Genomic DNA, 18,228 nt, shown 5'->3' with positions numbered 1-18,228 from the left:
TTAGACTTCTTCGCCCCCAGATAGTACATTTACCTAATCCCAAATTTAAAAATTATTTCAGCCCATTTAACATTTAGCCAATTAATACTTATCTACATTTCTTACTTAATTATTAATCTTAAATTTCAGTCAATTTGAGAAAAGAAAAAAAGGAAAAAAATGCTAAATATTCTCTATTTTCAATCAGTTAAAAATCATTACCATCATTAATCTCCCCAACAATTCTAAATTCAGTTCCATTTATGTATTAATCCAAATCAGTATCACCTACTACATATCTTATTATAATCAATACTTCTAACTTTATTAAAACAGATCAGCAATTTCTAAATTCATATATCTAAATAGAAAAAATAATTAAAGTTAAAAAAGAGCAAACAAAACAATACTCCAAGCTTAATCAACCCTTCTCAAACTCCAATTTCTGAGCAGAACTTTGCACCAAACCCTTTTCTTTTTTATTTTTTTGTATCCCCTTTTAATCCCCTTTCCCATTTTATTATTTCTATTCTTCCTTCTAGGAAGAAAGGACTTTGTTAGAAAAATAACGGGGTTATTGGATCAAACTTTGGACACTTGATAACTGGTCTGTAGTTATGATGGTGGCAATGATCCAGGGTTATGTGAACATCTTTTGGGATCTTCTGACAAGCAGCTGCAGGGATTTACTTAACGACTGTGGCAAGAAAGGTGATAAAATGAGGCAGAACTCACAATAACTGTCTTATTCAGGAGATAGAAATGTTGGCTTCCATTCGGGTCAGAATAGAAGTCGAGGATTATATGTATGACCAGTGCACTCTTTTAGAAGCAGATCAGGAGTCCCATTTTGAAGCTCCACAAAAAATATCTAGGGGGGAAGGCAGGTTGTCTTTGACTTACAACGGTTCATTTACTGACCATTCAAAGTCGCAATGGCCCTGAAAAAAGTGACTTATGCTTTTTCACACTTACGACCTTCGCAACAGCCCCACGATTGTGTGATCAAAACTTGGCCGCTGTTTCATATTTATTACCGTTGCTATGTCTTGAGGTCACATAATCCCCTTTTGCAACTGTCTCACAAGCAAAGACAATGGGGGAAGGGGGGGAGGAGAAGCCAGATTCGTTCAATAACCGGGTTTCTAACCGATCCATGCCCAGGCATGAAAATGGGCTGCTCAGACATTATACTTTTCTGCCCACATCGGAAAAAAAATAGAGGGAACATTGGCTGCCACCCTCCACATCTAATGTCTCTCAAACCTCCAGCGCTCGGTCTCTCAAGTTGTGACCTAAGTTGTAATCTCACCAGGAAGACTGAACATTTGCTGCCATCCGAATTTGACCTTTGATTGGCAATGTATTTTCTCTTGGTTTGTGCATAAGCTCATTCAATAGCATCTGCAGTCTAAAGCTGTTCTTCAATAAATTATTTCAACAGGCAAGAATGTAATTCAAAGGCTATTGAAGCTTAAGCGGTCCTCCTATTGCCTGCAGGGGACATTGGACTCAATTACCGATGATGAAGTATACAAAAAACTCCCCCAAACCTCCCCTCTTCTCTTCACAGCGAACCAAGTGGGGAACCATAAAACAAAATGGAAGAAAAACTTTCTAGCTGCATAGCCCTCAGTTCAGATCATTATTATAGATTTCTTTCTCAGAATGGAAAGAAAATATATCCAATATATTTTCAAAGCTGAATAGTGTTTGATAATAAGTATTATTTTACTTTCCTGCTTGAAACGTTGGAAATACAGTGAAAGCTCGTATTATTATTATTATTATTATTATTATTATTATTATTATTATTATTATTTATTGGATTTGTATGCCGCCCCTCTCCGCAGACTCGGGGCGGCTAACAACAGTGGTAGAACAACATGGACAATCCAATTAATAAAAACAATTAAAAAACCCTTATTATAAAAAAACAAACGTACACACAAACATACCATGCATAACTTGTAATAGCCTAGGGGAAAAGGATAAGTTAACTCCCCCATGCCTGGCGACAACTTAATACCAACTTAATTCGTTCTGTGACCAGATTCGTAAGATGAAAAGTTCATAAGACGAAGCAATTTTCCCCGTAGGAATCAATGTAAAGGCAAATAATGCATGCAACCCCATCCCAAAAGTCATCCCTTTTGCCTTGCGCCACTGGGAATCCAAGCCTCCGGACTTCCATTGCCAGCCGAAGCACTGAGATTCCCCTGAGGCTCCCTTCGCTGGGAAACCCCACCTCTAGACTTCCATTGTCAGCTGAAGCGTGGGGATTACCCTGAGGCTCCCCTCGCTGGGAAACCCCACCTCCAGACTTCCATTGTCAGCCGAAGCACAGGGATTACCCTGAAGCTCCCCTCACTGGGATTCAAAGCAGTGCCAGCAAAAATGAAGGGAAGTCTGGAGGCGGGGCATCCCAGCAGCGGCGGCTTGGGTTCATAAGGTGAAAATAGTTCGGAAGAAGAGGCAAAAAAATCTTAAGTACCTGTTTCATATCATGAAAAGTTTGTATGAAGAGGGGTTCGTAAGACGAGGTATCACTGTATTTAGAAGTCTTGGTTCATTAATGGTATTTCAAAAGGCAAGAGGCAATTTATATTCTCAGATGGCAGCAATTCAAGCATTTTTCCAGCTCTCCTTTGTGTTTATACCACAGAAATAATTTTATTCATCACAATCACTTATCTTTTTACAGCTTAACTATAATTGCCAATTTTATTCTTGGAAAAATACTGGAAAATCTTTGTTAAGTGTTAAGGAGTGTGCAGAATAATCTCTTACATACACAGAGGAAACGTGGAGGTTTTCCAGATATCCAGCTGTTAGCTCAGAGATACAAGTAATAATTCAGTATTACAATCCAGATACATTCAGTATATAAAATATTATTTACTTTGGCAAATGCAGTGATACCAGTACTGAGGAATTTAACTTGTTTTTCGCTGATAAAGTTGCTCGGATCCGGGCGGACCTCGACTCCAATTGCACAGCAGTATCGGCTGACAATGAGTCAGTCGAGGTGACTGGGGCTAAACGTCTTTGTCCATCTGTCTGGGAGGAGTTTGACTTTGTGACACCTGATGAAGTGGACAAAGCCATTGGAACTGTGAGTTCCGCCACCTGTTTACTGGATCCGTGTCCCTCTTGGTTGGTTTCGGCCAGCCGAGAGGTGACACAGAGCTGGGTCCAGGAGATTGTCAATACCTACTCGGGGAGGGGGTCTTTTACGGCTCCTTATGAGGAGGCACTTGTGCACCCCCTCCTCAAGAAGCGTTCCAGCCATGCTTAATAACTACCGTCCAGTCTCCAAACTTCCCTTTATGGGGAAGGTTGTTGAGAAGCTGGTGGCGCTCCAACTCCAGCGGTCCTTGAAAGAAGCCGATTATCTAGGTCCTCAACAGTCTGGATTCAGGCCCGGCTACAGCATGGAAACTATTTTGGTCGTGTTGATGGATGATCTCTAGCGGGCCTGAGACAGGGGCTTGTCCTCTGTCCTGGTGCTTCTTGACCTCTCAGCGGCTTTCGATACCATCAACCATGGTATCCTTGTGCGCCGGCTGGAGGGGTTGGGAGTGGGAGGCACTGTTCTACAGTGGTTCTCCTCCTACCTCTCCGGTCGGTCGCAGTCGGTGTTAGGGGGGGTCAGAGGTCGACCTCTAGGTCTCTCCCTTGTGGGGTGCCTCAGGGGTCGGTCCTCTCCCCCTGCTATTTAATATCTACATGAAACCGCTGGGTGAGATCATCCAAGGGCATAGGGTGAGGTGTCATCACTATGCCGATGATACCCAGTTATACATCTCCACCTCATGTCCAGTCAACGAAGCAGTGGAAATGATGTGCTGGGTGCCTGGAGGCTGTTGGGGCCTGGATGGGTGTCAACAGGCTGAAACTCAACCCAGGCAAGACGGAGTGGCTGTGGGTCTTGCCTCCCAAGGACAATTCCATCTGTCCGTCCATCACCCTGGGGGGGGGAACTATTGACCCCCACAGAGTGGGTCCATAACTTGGGCGTCCTCCTCGATCCACAGCTAACATTGGAACATCATCTTTTGGCTGTGGCGAGGAGGGCGTTTGCCCAGGTCTGCCTGGTGCACCAGTTACGGCCCTATTTGGACAGGGAGTCATTGCTCACAGTCGCTCATGCTCTCATCACCTCGAAGTTCGATTACTGCAACGCTCTCTACATGGGGCTACCTTTGAAAAGTGTTCAGAAACTTCAGATCACGCAGAACGCGGCCGCAAGAGCCATCGTAAGGCTTCCCAGATTCGCCCATGTTTCTACAACACTCTGTGGCCTGCACTGGCTGCCGATCAGTTTTCGGTCACAATTCAAAGTGTTGGTTATGACCTTTAAAGCCCTACATGGCATTGGATCAGAGTACCTCCTGAACCGCCTGCTTCTGCAAGAATCCCAGCGACCGATAATGTCCCAGAGAGTTGTCCTTCTCTGGGTCCCGTTGACTAAACAATGTCGTTTGGCAGGCCCAAGGAAAGAGCCTTCTCTGTGGCAGCCCCGGCCCTGTGGAATCAACTCCCCCCGGAGATTAGAACTGCCCCCACCCTCCTTGTCTTTCGTAAACTACTCAAGACCCACCTATATCGCCAGGCATGGGGGAGTTGAGACACCTTCCCCCAGGCTCTTTATATTTCATGTTTGGTATGTATGGGTTGTTTGGTTTTAAATATGATAGGGTTTTATAAGCTTCTTTTTAAATATTAGATTTGTTTCGCTATAACATTGTTTTTTATTATTTTTGTGAGCTGCCCCGAGTCTTCGGAGAGGGGCGGCATACAAATCTAATAAATAATAATAATAATAATAATAATAATAATAATAATTATTATTATTATTATTATTATTATTATTATTATTATTACGAACCCCTCATCATACGAATTTTCGAGATACGAACCGGGGTTTAAGATTGCTTTACCTCGTCTTAAGAACCATTTCCATCTTACGACCATTAGCCCGGGTCCGTGGGCTCTCTTATTGCGCGTGCGCTCTCTTACTGACACAGGGATTCCCCTGCCTTGTGACTGCCCTGATGGGATTTCCCATTAGTTTCCCACCCCCGCCGGGATTCCACGCCTCCCAACTGCCAGCCGAAGTGCCTGGGATTTTCCCTTGGTTTTCCAGCAGCTGGTCGAGACGCCCCCCTTCCTCCTCCTCCAGCCCAGCGGAAGACGAAGCGCTGGGGTGTGTGTGTGTCAAGCTGGCCCTCCTGCCCCCCCAACCAAAAACGCTCAGTGCCACTACCAAAGGAGGCTTGAGCCTCCTGGTCCTCCCTGCCCCTTCGTTCTGGCTGTTAGCCTGAGCCAGTAGAACCTGCCTCCCAAGCTTTATTTATTTATTTATTTATTTATTTTATTTATTTAGATTTGTATGCCGCCCCTCTCCGAAGACTCGGGGCGGCTCACAACAAGATAAAAACAAATCATAAATAATCAGAAAACTTTAAAATTTATACAAGATTTAAAAGAACCCCATATACTAACAGACGCACACACAAACATACCATACATAAATTAAACATGCCCGGGGGAGGTGTTTCAATTCCCCCATGCCTGACGGGAGAGGTGGGTTTTAAAGAGTTTACGGAAGGCAGGGAGAGTAGGGGCAGTTCTAATCTCTGGGGGGAGTTGGTTTCAGAGGGTCGGTGCCGCCACAGAGAAGGCTCTTCCCCTGGGGCCCGCCAACTGACATTGTTTAGTTGACGGGACCCGGAGAAGGCCCACTCTATGGGACCTAATCGGTCGCTGGGATTCGTGCGGCAGGAGGCGGTCTCGGAGATATTCTGGTCCAGTGCCATGAAGGGCTTTAAAGGTCATAACCAACACTTTGAATTGTGACCGGAAATTGATCGGCAGCCAATGCAGACTGCGGAGTGTTGGTGAAACATGGGCATACCTAGGTAAGCCCATGACTGCTCTCGTAGCTGCATTCTGCACGATCTGAAGTTTCCGAACACTTTTCAAAGGTAGCCCCATGTAGAGAGCATTACAGTAGTCGAACCTCGAGGTGATGAGGGCATGAGTGACTGTGAACAATGAGTCCCGGTCCAGATAGGGCCGCAACTGATGCACCAGGCGAACCTGGGCAAACGCCCCCCTCGCCACAGCTGAAAGATGGTTCTCTAATGTGAGCTGTGGATCGAGGAGGACGCCCAAGTTGCGGACCCTCTCCGAGGGGGTCAATAATTCCCCCCCCCCAGGGTAATGGACGGACAGATGGAATTGTCCTTGGGAGGCAAAACCCACAGCCACTCCGTCTTATCCGGGTTGAGTTTGAGTCTGTTGACACCCATCCAGGCCCCAACAGCCTCCAGGCACTGGCACATCACTTCCACTGCTTTGTTGACTGTGCATGGGGTGGAGATGTAAAGCTGGGTATCATCAGCGTACTGATGATACCTCACCCCATGTCCTTGGATGATCTCACCCAGCGGTTTCATGTAGCTATTAAATAGCAGGGGGGAGAGGACCGACCCCTGAGGCACTCCACAAGGGAGAGACCTCGGAGCCGACCTCTGACCCCCCACTAACACCGACTGCGACCGGCCAGAGAGGTAGGAAGAGAACCACTGAAGAACAGTGCCTCCCACCCCCAACCCCTCCAGCCGGTGCAGAAGGATACCATGGTCGATGGTATCGAAAGCCGCTGAGAGGTCAAGGAGCACCAGGACAGAGGATAAACCCCTGTCCCGGGCCCGCCAGAGATCATCCATCAGCGCGACCAAAGCAGTTTCCGTGCTGTAACCGGGCCTGAAACCCGACTGCTGGGGACCTAGATAATCGGCTTCTTCCAAGGACCGTTGGAGCTGGAGTGCCACCACCTTCTCAACAACCTTCCCCATAAAGGGAAGGTTGGAGACTGGACGATAGTTATTAAGTACGGCTGGGTCCAGGGAAAGCTTCTTGAGGAGGGGGCGCACGAGCGCTTCTTTATAGAGTGTTGGAAAAACTCCCCTCCCCAAAGAAGCGTTGGTAATCTCCTGGACCCAGCTCCGTGTCACTTCCCTACTGGCCGAAACCAACCAGGAGAGACACGGATCCAGTAAACAGGTGGCGGAACTCACAGTTCCAATGGCCTTGTCCACTTCATCAGGTGTCACCAGATCAAACTCTTCCCAGACAGGTGGACAAGTACGTGCCCCAGTCACCTCGACTGACTCATTGTCAGTCGACTCTGTTTTCCAATCGGAGTCGAGATCAGCCCGGATCTGAGCGACTTTATCAGCGAAAAACGTGTTAAAATCCTCGGCACTGCTCTGTAAGGGCTCCCCAACTCCCCCCTGGTTAAGAAGGGAGCTTGTCTGGCGGTAGGCAAATCGCTGGGGGTGTGTCAGGCCGGCCCTGCTGCCCCCCCCAGCCAAAAACGGAAAGCCAGGCCACCGCCGCCGAAGGAGGCTTAAGCCTCCTGGTCCTCCCTGCCCCTTCTTCCTGCCTGTCAGCCTGGGCCGGCAGAACCTGTCTCCCAAGCCCGCTTGCCTGGCGGGAGGCAAAGCACTGGGGCGGGAGGTCAGGTAAGCAGGCTTGGGAGGCAGCTTCTGACGGCCCAGGCTGACAAGAAGGAAGAAGGGGCGGGGAGGACTGGGAGGCTTAAACTTCTGGCGGCGGCAGCAGTGGCCCGGCTTTGCATTTTTGGCTGGGGTGGCAGGAGGGCTGGCCTGACACCCTCCCCAGTGCTTTGCCTCCCGCCAGGCAAGCGGGCTTGGGAGGCAGGTTATGCCGGCCAAAGCTGACAGGCAGAACAAAGGTGCAGGGAGGACCGGGAGGCTCAAGCCTCCTTCGATGGCAGTGGCAGTGGCCCGGCTTTGCATTTTTGTCTGGAGGGGGCAGGAGGGCCGGTCTGACATCCCCACCAGCGCTTCACCTCCCGCCAGGCAAGCAGGCTTGGGATGCAGGTTCTGCCGGCCCAGGCTGACAGACAGGAAGAAGGGGCGGGGAGGTCCGGGAGGCTCAAGCCTCCTTCGGCGGTGGCAGCAGTGGGCCGGCTTTGCATTTTTGGCTCAGGGGGGACAGGAGGGCCGGCCTGACACCCCTCCCAGCACTTTGCCTCCCACCAGACAAGTGGGCTTGGGTGGCAGGTTCTGCCGGCCCAGGCTGAGAGGCAGGATGAAGGGGCAGGGCTCAAGTGGTGTTTGGCGGCGGCGGCAGCGCAGCTTTTCATTTTTGGCTGTGGGGGAGGGGCAGGAAGGCTGGCCTGAGACACCCCAGCGCTTTGCCCTGGGTGACAGGCTGGACGAAGGGGTGGGGAGGACCAGGAAGCTCAAGCCTGCTTCGGTGTTGTTGTTCCAGCTTCCGGGTTTCTGTGTTTTGGGCTTGCATGCATTAATCGCTTTTCCATGGATTCCTATGGGAAACATTGTTTCGTCTTACGAACTTTTCACCTTACGAACCTCGTCCCAGAACCAATTAAGTTCGTAAGACAAGTTATCACTGTATATAGTTAAATTGCTGCTCAACAACCTAGAACGCAAAACAGATTTTCCAAATGGTCTTACATTAATTGCAGTTTCAATGTGGTGCTTAGTGCTGAATAGAATGCAGCTGCGAGAGCAATTATGGGCTTCTCTAAGTATGCCCATATTACTCCAACACTCCGCAGTCTGCATTGGTTGCCAAGTGTTGGTTATGACCTATAAAGCCCTTCATGGCACCGGACCAGAATACCTTCGGGACCGCCTTCTGCCGCACGAATCCCAGCGACCGGTTCGGTCCCACAGAGTTGGCTTTCTCCGGGTCCCGTCGAATAAACAATGTCGTCTGGCGGGACCCAGAGGAAGAGCCTTCTCTGTGGCGGCTCCGACCCTCTGGAACCAGCTCCCCCCTGAGATTAGGATTGCCCCCACCCTCCTTGCCTTTCGCAAACTTCTTAAAACCCACCTCTGCCGTCAGGCATGGGGGAACTGAAACATCTCCCCCTTGCCCATGTTGTTTTGGTATTAGATTGATTGTATGCGTGTTTTGTTTATTTGTTTTAATACTCTGGGGTTGTTTTTTTATGAATTTTAGCTTAAAATTGTCATTGGATTGGTGGGTATTGGATTGTCATTATGTATTGTTTTTGTCTTGCTGTGAGCCGCCCCGAGTTTTCGGAGAGGGGCGGCATATAAATCCAATTAATCTAATCTAATCTAATCTAATCTAGTTACTACCTAGTTCCAGGCAAACCTCCAAGCTCCAGACAGGACACCAACCAGGATATCCTACTCACCAAAACTTGTTGTCCTGTCAGTTGAATGAAAGTTCCCTTTCCTGCTTATAATAGTTACCAATCTTTAGCCACTTCTTTCTCTGTAGGCCATTTCACTTTATCCTTTTTTGCACATCCTTTTTTCTACTCTGTTTTAGCATTTGGCTTTTGTAAGCTCAAAATATTAGTTTAGGTAAGGCTGCCTCCTCAGCAAGTCCTTTAAAATGTTCAATTAGCCAGCAGCTAGCTACAATATTGGCAATTTTGAGGGAATGGCTAAATGTTTAAGAGAGGGAGCAAAGGCGTATGTGTGAACTTGTGTACATATGTTTCATTTTTTCTATAAGACAAAGAACAATGTTTTGATTCAACGCTTTTTAAAATTTTAAACATCAGTACATAATACACAAATTTATTCAATCAATTGTCAGAACAATAACAAAACTGAGCAGCAAAATTACATTACAGTAATATAGCATAATAAAAACTTATTTAAAACCCTTTGTAAAATTTAATTAGTAACATATAGCATAATTCACCCTAGGCCTAACATTTATTCTTTGTTATAACAAATCCAATTCTGTCATAATTTGTTTAATACCTTCAACACAAAATTTAACTACATTATGTATAGGGTTAGGCTAATTGATGAAAAGAGAAAAATAAGATAAAACAACTGATTAGTTTGGTATATGTTCTCATGAAAGATGAAATATTAATGGCTACCTTGATAATACTGCATGAACAACATAACCTTTTGGGTAGTTTTGAATATGAGTCACAGGGAAAGGGATTCTGGAAAAAGGAATTTCGACTAACTTGCAACACATAAAAACATATTAGGTTCTAAAAAGGACTTGCTGCTGAGTAGGGAATATCAGCATGATTAAATATGTGGTTAAGAGCCATTTGGGGTAAGGATAGTGTTAAATCCTTGCTGGATGAAGGACTACAGACTTGTGGTAAACAACTATTCTTTTATTAACGAGGATAACGGTTACAGGAATAAACAACAGACAACATGGCCGTGCCTGGCAGCTATATATATACCGGGCTGCCAGGCTCAACCAACCAATCACATTACGGTATTCTCCCGCCCAAGGAATATGGGGCGGATACAAGGCTTAACTGTCCTCTGGACACAACACCCCTTCCCACCTGGTTGGTGCACACAAAATCCTCTAAATAAGCGGGACGCTTGTGTGTCCTTACTGAACAGCGGGGTTCGGCCCGTGATAGAGGCAAGGGTGATTCTGTTTCTGTAGACAACGGTTGTGGTTGATCTTCTGTGTGTATTTCCTGGTGTAGTGGTTGCGGTATTGGTCTTTGATACTGATTGTCCAGGGAGGAAGTGATCTCTGTATAGTCGGATGGTGTGGTGCAGGTTGACGGAATGGATGGTGCTTGTGACGCCGGTGTGGCAGCTTCTAAGGTTCGGCGTCGTAGTTGGTCTATGTGCCGACGCCAGGTCCATCCGTCACTTAATTGGACCCTATAAGAAGAAGGGCCGGTTACTTCAAAAACCCAACCTGGCTCCCAACGGTGTTCTCCTCCCCCATAGTTTTGTGCGTACACGAGATCTCCTTGGACAAATGCTCTCGTGAAATTTGGTGTGTCCCTGTCTATTGAGAGTATATGTGGGGTGAATACTATCTAACCTAGTACGCAGGCGTCGGCCCATAAGTGCCTCCGCTGGGCTCCTGCCTGTGGTGGGGCAAGGAGTTGAATGCTGAGTTATTAAATAAAGATTTACTTTGTTCCTCCAGTCCAAACCTTTGAGGCGGCCGAGGGCCTCTTTAGTGGATCTCACGGCCCGTTCTGCCCTGCCGTTGCTACTAGGGTGCCAAGGGGCTGTTAAAATTTGTCTGATTCCTAAGGCGGCTAAAAATACCTGTAATTGTGAGGATGTGAACTGGGGTCCATTGTCGGTTACCAACTGGTCGGGTAACCCGTGCATGGAAAAATGTCGAGATAGCACGTTAATTACACTCTCTGATGTCGTGGAATGTAGTATGTCTACTTCTACCCAGTCTGAATAAGCGTCTACTAGTACCATAAACTGATGACCATGGAAAGGGCCGGCCAGGTCGAGGTAGATTCTGGACCATGGCCCTCTAGGTATTTCCCACTGTCTTGGACGAGCTTCTGGAGGCATGGGCCTGGAGTTCTGACACTCCGGGCAGCGATCTATCCAGGTTTGGATGGCTTGGTCTAAACCCGGCCACCAGACATAGCTGCGAGCCAAGGCCTTCATCTGAACAATGCCTGGGTGGCATTTGTGGAGGAGGCGCAACACTACATCCTGTAGAGAAGGAGGAACGATGACTCGTGATCCCCACAGTAAACATCCTCTATGCGTAGATAACTCACTCTGTCGGGTTTTAAATGGAGCAAACCCACTGGGCAAAACTTCTGTGGGCCATCCGAGTTTTAACCCACTCTATGACTTGAGAAATGGTGTTATCGGAGGAGGAGTGGGCAGCTATGTCAGATGCAGACAATGAGTTATGAAGTTCCTCTACAAGGAGGCCCTGTGATGTAGGTGAGGGGTCTATAACTGGTACTGGCAGGGGACAGCGGCTAAGGGCATCTGCGTGTGCCATATCTTTTCCAGGACGATATTGCAACTGGTATGTATAGGCCGCTAAAAATTCTGACCACCTGGTCATTCTGGGGGATGTAAATTGAGGAGACTCTTTAGTGCCCGCTATTATGCCCAATAGGGGTTTGTGGTCAGTTTGCAAAACAAAGTGTCTGCCATACAAATAGTCATGAAACTTCTTTACTGACGCGACAAGGGCTAAGGCCTCCTTGTCTGTCTGACTATAATTTCTCTCGGTGTTGGACAATGTTCATGAGAAATATGCTATAGGGGCTTGGGAGCCATTTGGTAATTGGTGGCTGAGAACGGCACCTATGCCATAAGGAGAAGCGTCTGCAGCCAGTACCAATGGCCATTGGTCATTATATTGGATAAGGACTGCGTCAGATGACAGCAAGTCCTTGACTGCCTTAAATGAAGCCTGTTCTACGTCTCTCCAAACCCATGGTCTGTCGTTTCCCAATAGTCTATGTAGGGGGTCAGCTATGGATGCTTTGTGTGGTAAAAAGGTGTTGTAAAAGTTGAGGAGGCCTAAGAAAGCCTGTAGTTCAGACTTGTTCACAGCTGCAGGTGCCTGTTTGATAGCTGATATCTTAGCCTGTGTTGGGTGAATGCCGGCAGCGTCTATGGTGTAACCTTGAAAATCAACACGGGGAACTCCTATGTGGCACTTGCTACGTTTTAAGCGAAGGCCTGTCTTTTGAAAATGGGATAGGACACCCCTGACACGTGTGAGTAATTGTTGTTGTGAGGTGGCTGATATAAAAATGTCATCAAAGTATGGCGTTACGCCAGGTAGTCCGTATAACAGCCTCTCGATAATGTTCTGAAACAGGCCAGGAGCCACACTTACGCCAAACTGGAGGCAGCGACAACGGAAAGCGCCTCGATGGGTGACCAGAGTTTGAGCCTCCGCAGTGGCATCGTCCACCGGGAGTTGTTGGTACGCTTGCGCCATATCCAACTTGGCAAAAATTGACCCCTGGCCGAGGGAATGTAGCAAGTGCTGTATCACCGATACCGGATAGGGGTTGGAGCTTAGGGCGTGATTGAGTGTCGCCTTATAGTCTCCACATAGACGGAGAGACCCGTCGGGTTTGACAGGAATTACCAGTGGTGTTTCCCATTTGGAATAATCAGTAGCCTCTAGAACCCCCTGCTGGATGAGTTTGTCCAACTCTGCGTCCACTCTTTTCCTGAGTGCAAAAGGAACTCGTCTGGGTTTTAGTCTAATGGGGGCCACTTTGGGGTCTAGGTTAAGGGATATTGGTGTTCCCACATAACAACCCAAAGTGTTGCTAAAAACATCAGAAAACTCATCAAATATACAAGAATATACATCAGGGGTCACTGAGTGAATTCCCAAGACAGACAACCCTAGTTGGGTAAACCAGTCCTGCCCCAAAAGAGATGGTAGGGGATTAGCTACAATTATTAATGGAAGAATTCCAGAATATGCCCCTTTTTTAACATGAAATTTTCCCTCCCCCTTGGTTGGAATTAGGTTTCCCTGATAGTCCCTCAGTTTGGCTTGGGACGGGTCTGCAACAAGGTGCGAAAATGTGTCCCAGGAAACCAAACTTCTGGCAGACCCGGTGTCTACCTCCATTTCTAGGGGTGACCCCTCAATAGTTACAACCAAAGAAATTTTTTTGGTCTCACCTCCAGCTGCTAAAAATACTTCTTCTTCTCCATCAAATAGCTCTCGATCAGGTTTTGTGGTGAAGCAGTCACCACGGCGTTCTGGCAGGCATTGGTTTGTGTTGCGTGACGGTGTGGCACGGTTGGCGGGTTGGTTGGGAGTCGAACGGCAGACTCTTGCTAGGTGACCCACTCTTCCGCAGCTGTAACAGGTTGCCGTGCGAAATTGGCAGGATGAGCGAGGGTGTGGATCTCCGCAGTTGGGGCATGGTGGGTAAGACTGCCGTGGTGTCGGTGTGGTCCTCTGATTGGCTCCATGGGTTGGTGTGCGGCGGCGGTTGGTTGTGGTACGAAGTCGAGCGACTGTGTCACCTTGGTTGGTGTTGTCACTAGAAGAGCTGGTTGTTGCGTGGATGCTCGGTTGTGGAGGAGATTTCACTGTTCCCGGAATACGGCGTTGAATGTCAGCGGATGAGTGAAATGACGTTTCCGCGGCACAGGCGTCATCGATAGCTATGGCTAGGGTGAGCTTGGAGTGGGCTAGGAGGCGGCGCTGAAGCTGAAGGTCTCGCACTCCGCAAACCAACTGTTCCAATAGGGAGCGTTCCAGATTTTCGAAGTCACAGTCTCTCGCTGCATCCTGGAGGGCAGCCACGTATTGAGTGATTGACTCCCCCTCTGCCTGGATGCGGCGGCGGAAATGAAAACGGCATGAAATGAAAGATGGAGCGGGAGCATAATGTTTTTTAAGTTTGTCCATCAACTCATCCCACGGAACCTCATAAACCACCTGTGGTGCCACGAGGGCGCATGCCATGTGGAACATGGGTTTGCCACAGACATTCAAGAAGCATGCTGTACGGCGAGCTTCTGAGAGTTCGTTAAGATCTTGCGCTTTGAGGTAACATTCAAAACGGTCGAGGAAGCTTTCCCAGGTATCGGTACTGGGGTCAAATGGATCGAAGGAAGCAGGAAAGGAGCTGTGGCTCGCCATAGAGGTGATAAAAGTCTTTGGTTAGCAAAAGATTTCCTTAATGTCTGTAGGTCGGTGGGCTTCAGTAAAGTTCCCACAATCAGTGTGGGAGGAGACTCTTGCCTTTAAACAGCAGCAAGGTCTTGAGGGCTCTGACAAGGATCAGCGGATCAGTCCTGACACATGCTATTGAGAGTAACAGGAGGTGAATGCCTGGTCTTGATTAGCAAAAAAGGTTTCCAGTGGCAGCCTCTTCGGGGCGCAGCTGCAATAACTGTCCGGCGGCCGCGGAGCAGCTGGGAGAGCTCCGCGGAAGACACAGGATTTCCTCCCCTATGCTGCAGTAGCATGGGCGGCGGTGGAGGCCCAGGGGGTTTTCCTCAGCCGCCAAGCAGCTGACGGGCTCGGCGGCGCAGCAGCAGCGTTGGCAGCAATTCCTGGCGGTGCGGTGGCAGCGCGACCCAAATGGCCGCCGAGCAGCTGGGGGAGCTCGGTGGCGAAACACAGAGGGGTTTCCCCGGCCCGTCAGCAGCGTGGGCGGCGGGGAAGACCCCGGGGGAATTTCCTCGGCCGCCGAGCAGCTGATGGGCTCGGCGGCGTGGCAGCAGCTTCGGCGGCAGTTCCTTCGGTTTCCCGGCCCGTCAGCAGCGTGAGTGGTGGGAAAGACCTCAATTCCTCAGCCGCCGAGCAGCTGATGGGCTTGGCAGCGCGGTAGCAACGTCGGCGGCGGTTCCTTCGGCGGCAGCGCGGTGGCAATGAATTGGTGGCCGCCGAGTAGCTGGAAGAGCTTGGTGGAGAAAATACAGGGGTTCCCTCGGTGCGGTGGCAACGTGGGCGGTGGGGGAAAAAAACCCAGGGGGGTTTCCCTCGGCCGTGGAGCCGTTAGAGAGCTGGCAGTGGCAGCGTTGGTGGTGGAGGGACTTCTGGTGGCCCGAACAGCTGAGGAAAACTCAGCGGGGTTTTCCTTTTGATTACCTTTTGTTTCCTCGTCGCCAAATGTTAAATCCTTGCTGGATGAAGGACTGCAGACTTGTGGTAAACAACTATTCTTTTATTAACGAGGATAACGGTTACAGAAATAAACAACAGACAACGTGGCCATGCCTGGCAGCTATATATACAGTGATCCCTCGAGTATCGCGAGGGTTACGTTCCAAGACCTCTCGCGATAATCGATTTTTCGCGATATAGTGGTGCGGAAGTAAAAACACCATCTGCGCATGCGCGCCCTTTTTTCAATGGCCGCGCATGCGCAGATGGTGGAGCCGGGGAGCGACTAATATTAGATAAGTGCAACTAATACTGTATTAGATAAACATCTATCTAAATAAATAAAATACAGTAAACATCTCGCCGCTTGTCCGTTTGCCCGCCGCTCGTTCGTCCGTTCGCCCGCCGCCCCGCCGCCCGCCACTCGTCCTTTCGCCCGCCCGCCGCTCGTTCGCCGCTCGTCCTTTCGCCCGCCCACCGCTCGTTCGTCGCTTGTCCGTTCGCCCGCCCGCCGCTCGTTCGTCCGTTCACCCGCCCGCCCGCCGTTTGCCACTCGCCTGTCCCCCGTTTGCCGCTCGCCTGTTCACCCGGCTGCCCGGCCGCCGTTTGCCGCTCGCCTGTCCGCCGTTTGCCGCTCGCCTGTTCACCTGGCCGCCCGGCCGCCGTTTGCCGCTCGAGAGCAAGAGGGGGAGAGATAGAGAAAGAGAGAGAAGGAAAGAAAGAGATGAGAGAGGGAGGAAGAGAGTGTGAGAGAAGAAGAAGCAAGATAGAGAAAGAGAGAGAGAAAGAAAGATGAGAAAGGAAGGAAGACAGTGAGAGAGAGGAAGAAAGAGAGAGAGAGAAGAGTGGAAGGAAGAGAGAGAGAAATGATAGAAAAAAGGGGAGAAAAAAAGAGAAATGAGAAAATGATTGAAGCAGAGAATGACAAGAAAGAAAGAGAAAGAGACAGAGAAGTGACTCTTGGTGATGACGTATGACGTCATCGGGTGGGAAAAACTGTGGTATAGCCAAAAAACCGTGGAGTATTTTTTAATTAATATTTTCTGAAAAATTGTGGTGTAGCGTTTCACGAAGATCGAGATCGTGAAAATCGAGGGATCACTGTATACCGGGCTGCCAGGCTCAGCCAACCAATCACATTACGGTATTCTCCCGCCCAAGGAATATGGGGCGGATACATGGCTTAACTGTCTTCTGGACACAACAGATAGTGCCTATAGAAATTGAGTTTTCTCCCCCACCCCTCTCAGATTAGAGATTGGAGGTAAAGGCTTTACAAAAGAGTAAGCACACAATAGGGAATTCACTTGTCCTGTTTACATAGGACTATGGTTGCCAGCATCTTCACATTGTTTGTGAAATGTCTTTCCCATTGTGTAGCTGCTCATTATCTAGTAATCCATTTCTCTCTAATGAATGTAAATACAAATGTTTTCCTTTTTGCTAATTATTCCAGTGCCAGAGTGAGCATGTTAAAGGATGTGGGACATTGGGGGGGGGGGGGGAAGCACAATTATGCTTTCATGTGATTTCCCATTTAGTGATTAATTTGCTCAAGAAGTGCTGCTGATCCCAATTGTAGTTGCTAAATGAGAGCTAACTGTATTTGAGTCATACCCTTTGCCTCAAACAATTTCAATTCTTTTTTTTTCATTTATTGCATTAGGCATGGAAAAACCCCCCCACAATATTTCTATGAGTTCCTCAGCGCTATTTAATTAATCTATATGATTTTTTCTAAAAGCCAGTAGCCTAGAGGACCAACCCTTATATATTTGTTGCTTTATCTTGTTCAAAAAATTTCCTGAAATATTTCACTTATATTTTTTGTGCTTTTTAGCAAAGACCACTACTTTAGTAATTAATGTTCATTTATTGTATTTTTCAGTAATCAGCCAATATTCTAAGAAGACTCCTGAAATTTGTGGGGTAATAAATGCAGTTATGAATTAATAATACTAAGTTGGCTGAGTACACATACATTTATGTCTATAATATCAGAATTTACATTTATACTATTTCAAATCTTTGCAGGTTGCTTGCCTTACTTATATAGCAAGCAATTTTCTAAACTGCAGAACAGAATCTTTACGATGGGGCACTGCACATGCAAGTATTGTACCCTATCAGGTGAGTTAAATGGCTTATTTAAAACTAAGTGTTTTCTTCATTTTGTCTTTATGTTACATTTTGGAATCAGTTTCTTTTCTGAAATTGTCCCTCATATTGCAGATGTGCATGTATGCACACATTGTAATAGGTTATTAAGAAGAACTTGAATTTAAATGACTGAAATGCTTAGCTGTAGTGAGATGAAATTTATGATCTTTGATATTTTTATGCATGTATAAAACCACCATATTTTACATCTTATTTAAGTAGTCATTGTCATTCTAAAGATTTAACAAATAGAAAAGATAGGAGTATATCTTTTTATTAGTTTATAATATAAAATAAAAATAAATAAATAATAGGAAAAGTAGGAGAGGGAAAAGGGAAGAGAAAAGTATAGATAAGAAGGGAGGGAAGGAAGGAAGGAAAGAAAGAAAGAAAGAAAGAAAAGGCATTGACTTTTGACTTCCTCTGGTGCAGTAGAATAAGCATCATTGAACCTCAACTTTTTATTTTTATATAAACTAGCCATTTCTATAACAAATCTATCTAATCAGTAAAATCCAAAATCCAAATTTCATATTCTTTTGCCTCAAGCACCAGTCTACAATTTTTTTTTTAAAAAAAATATCAAAGCAGATAATCGATTTGGCCATCTCTGTTAACTCCAATCAGCTTCTGCAGCCATTTTTCCATTGTGAGGATACAAGCATCCTTATTAAT

The 18,228-nt window shown here is 47.4% G+C and overlaps 1 protein-coding gene across 3 annotated transcripts in view; it reads left to right on the top strand.

Moving 5' to 3' along the window:
• Positions 1–18,228, top strand: part of SUGCT (succinyl-CoA:glutarate-CoA transferase) — a 417,742-nt gene that overhangs the window by 174,502 nt on the left and 225,012 nt on the right. For all 3 annotated transcript variants that reach the window (XM_070727742.1, XM_070727743.1, XM_070727744.1), the window contains exon 9: positions 17,428–17,523. In XM_070727742.1, coding sequence (XP_070583843.1) covers positions 17,428–17,523 — 96 coding nt within the window. The remainder of the gene's footprint in view (positions 1–17,427; positions 17,524–18,228) is intronic.

This window comes from Erythrolamprus reginae, chromosome Z (genome assembly GCF_031021105.1).
Source record: "Erythrolamprus reginae isolate rEryReg1 chromosome Z, rEryReg1.hap1, whole genome shotgun sequence".
NCBI lineage: Eukaryota > Metazoa > Chordata > Lepidosauria > Squamata > Dipsadidae > Erythrolamprus > Erythrolamprus reginae.
This window is presented reverse-complemented; position numbering and strand designations above follow the sequence as displayed.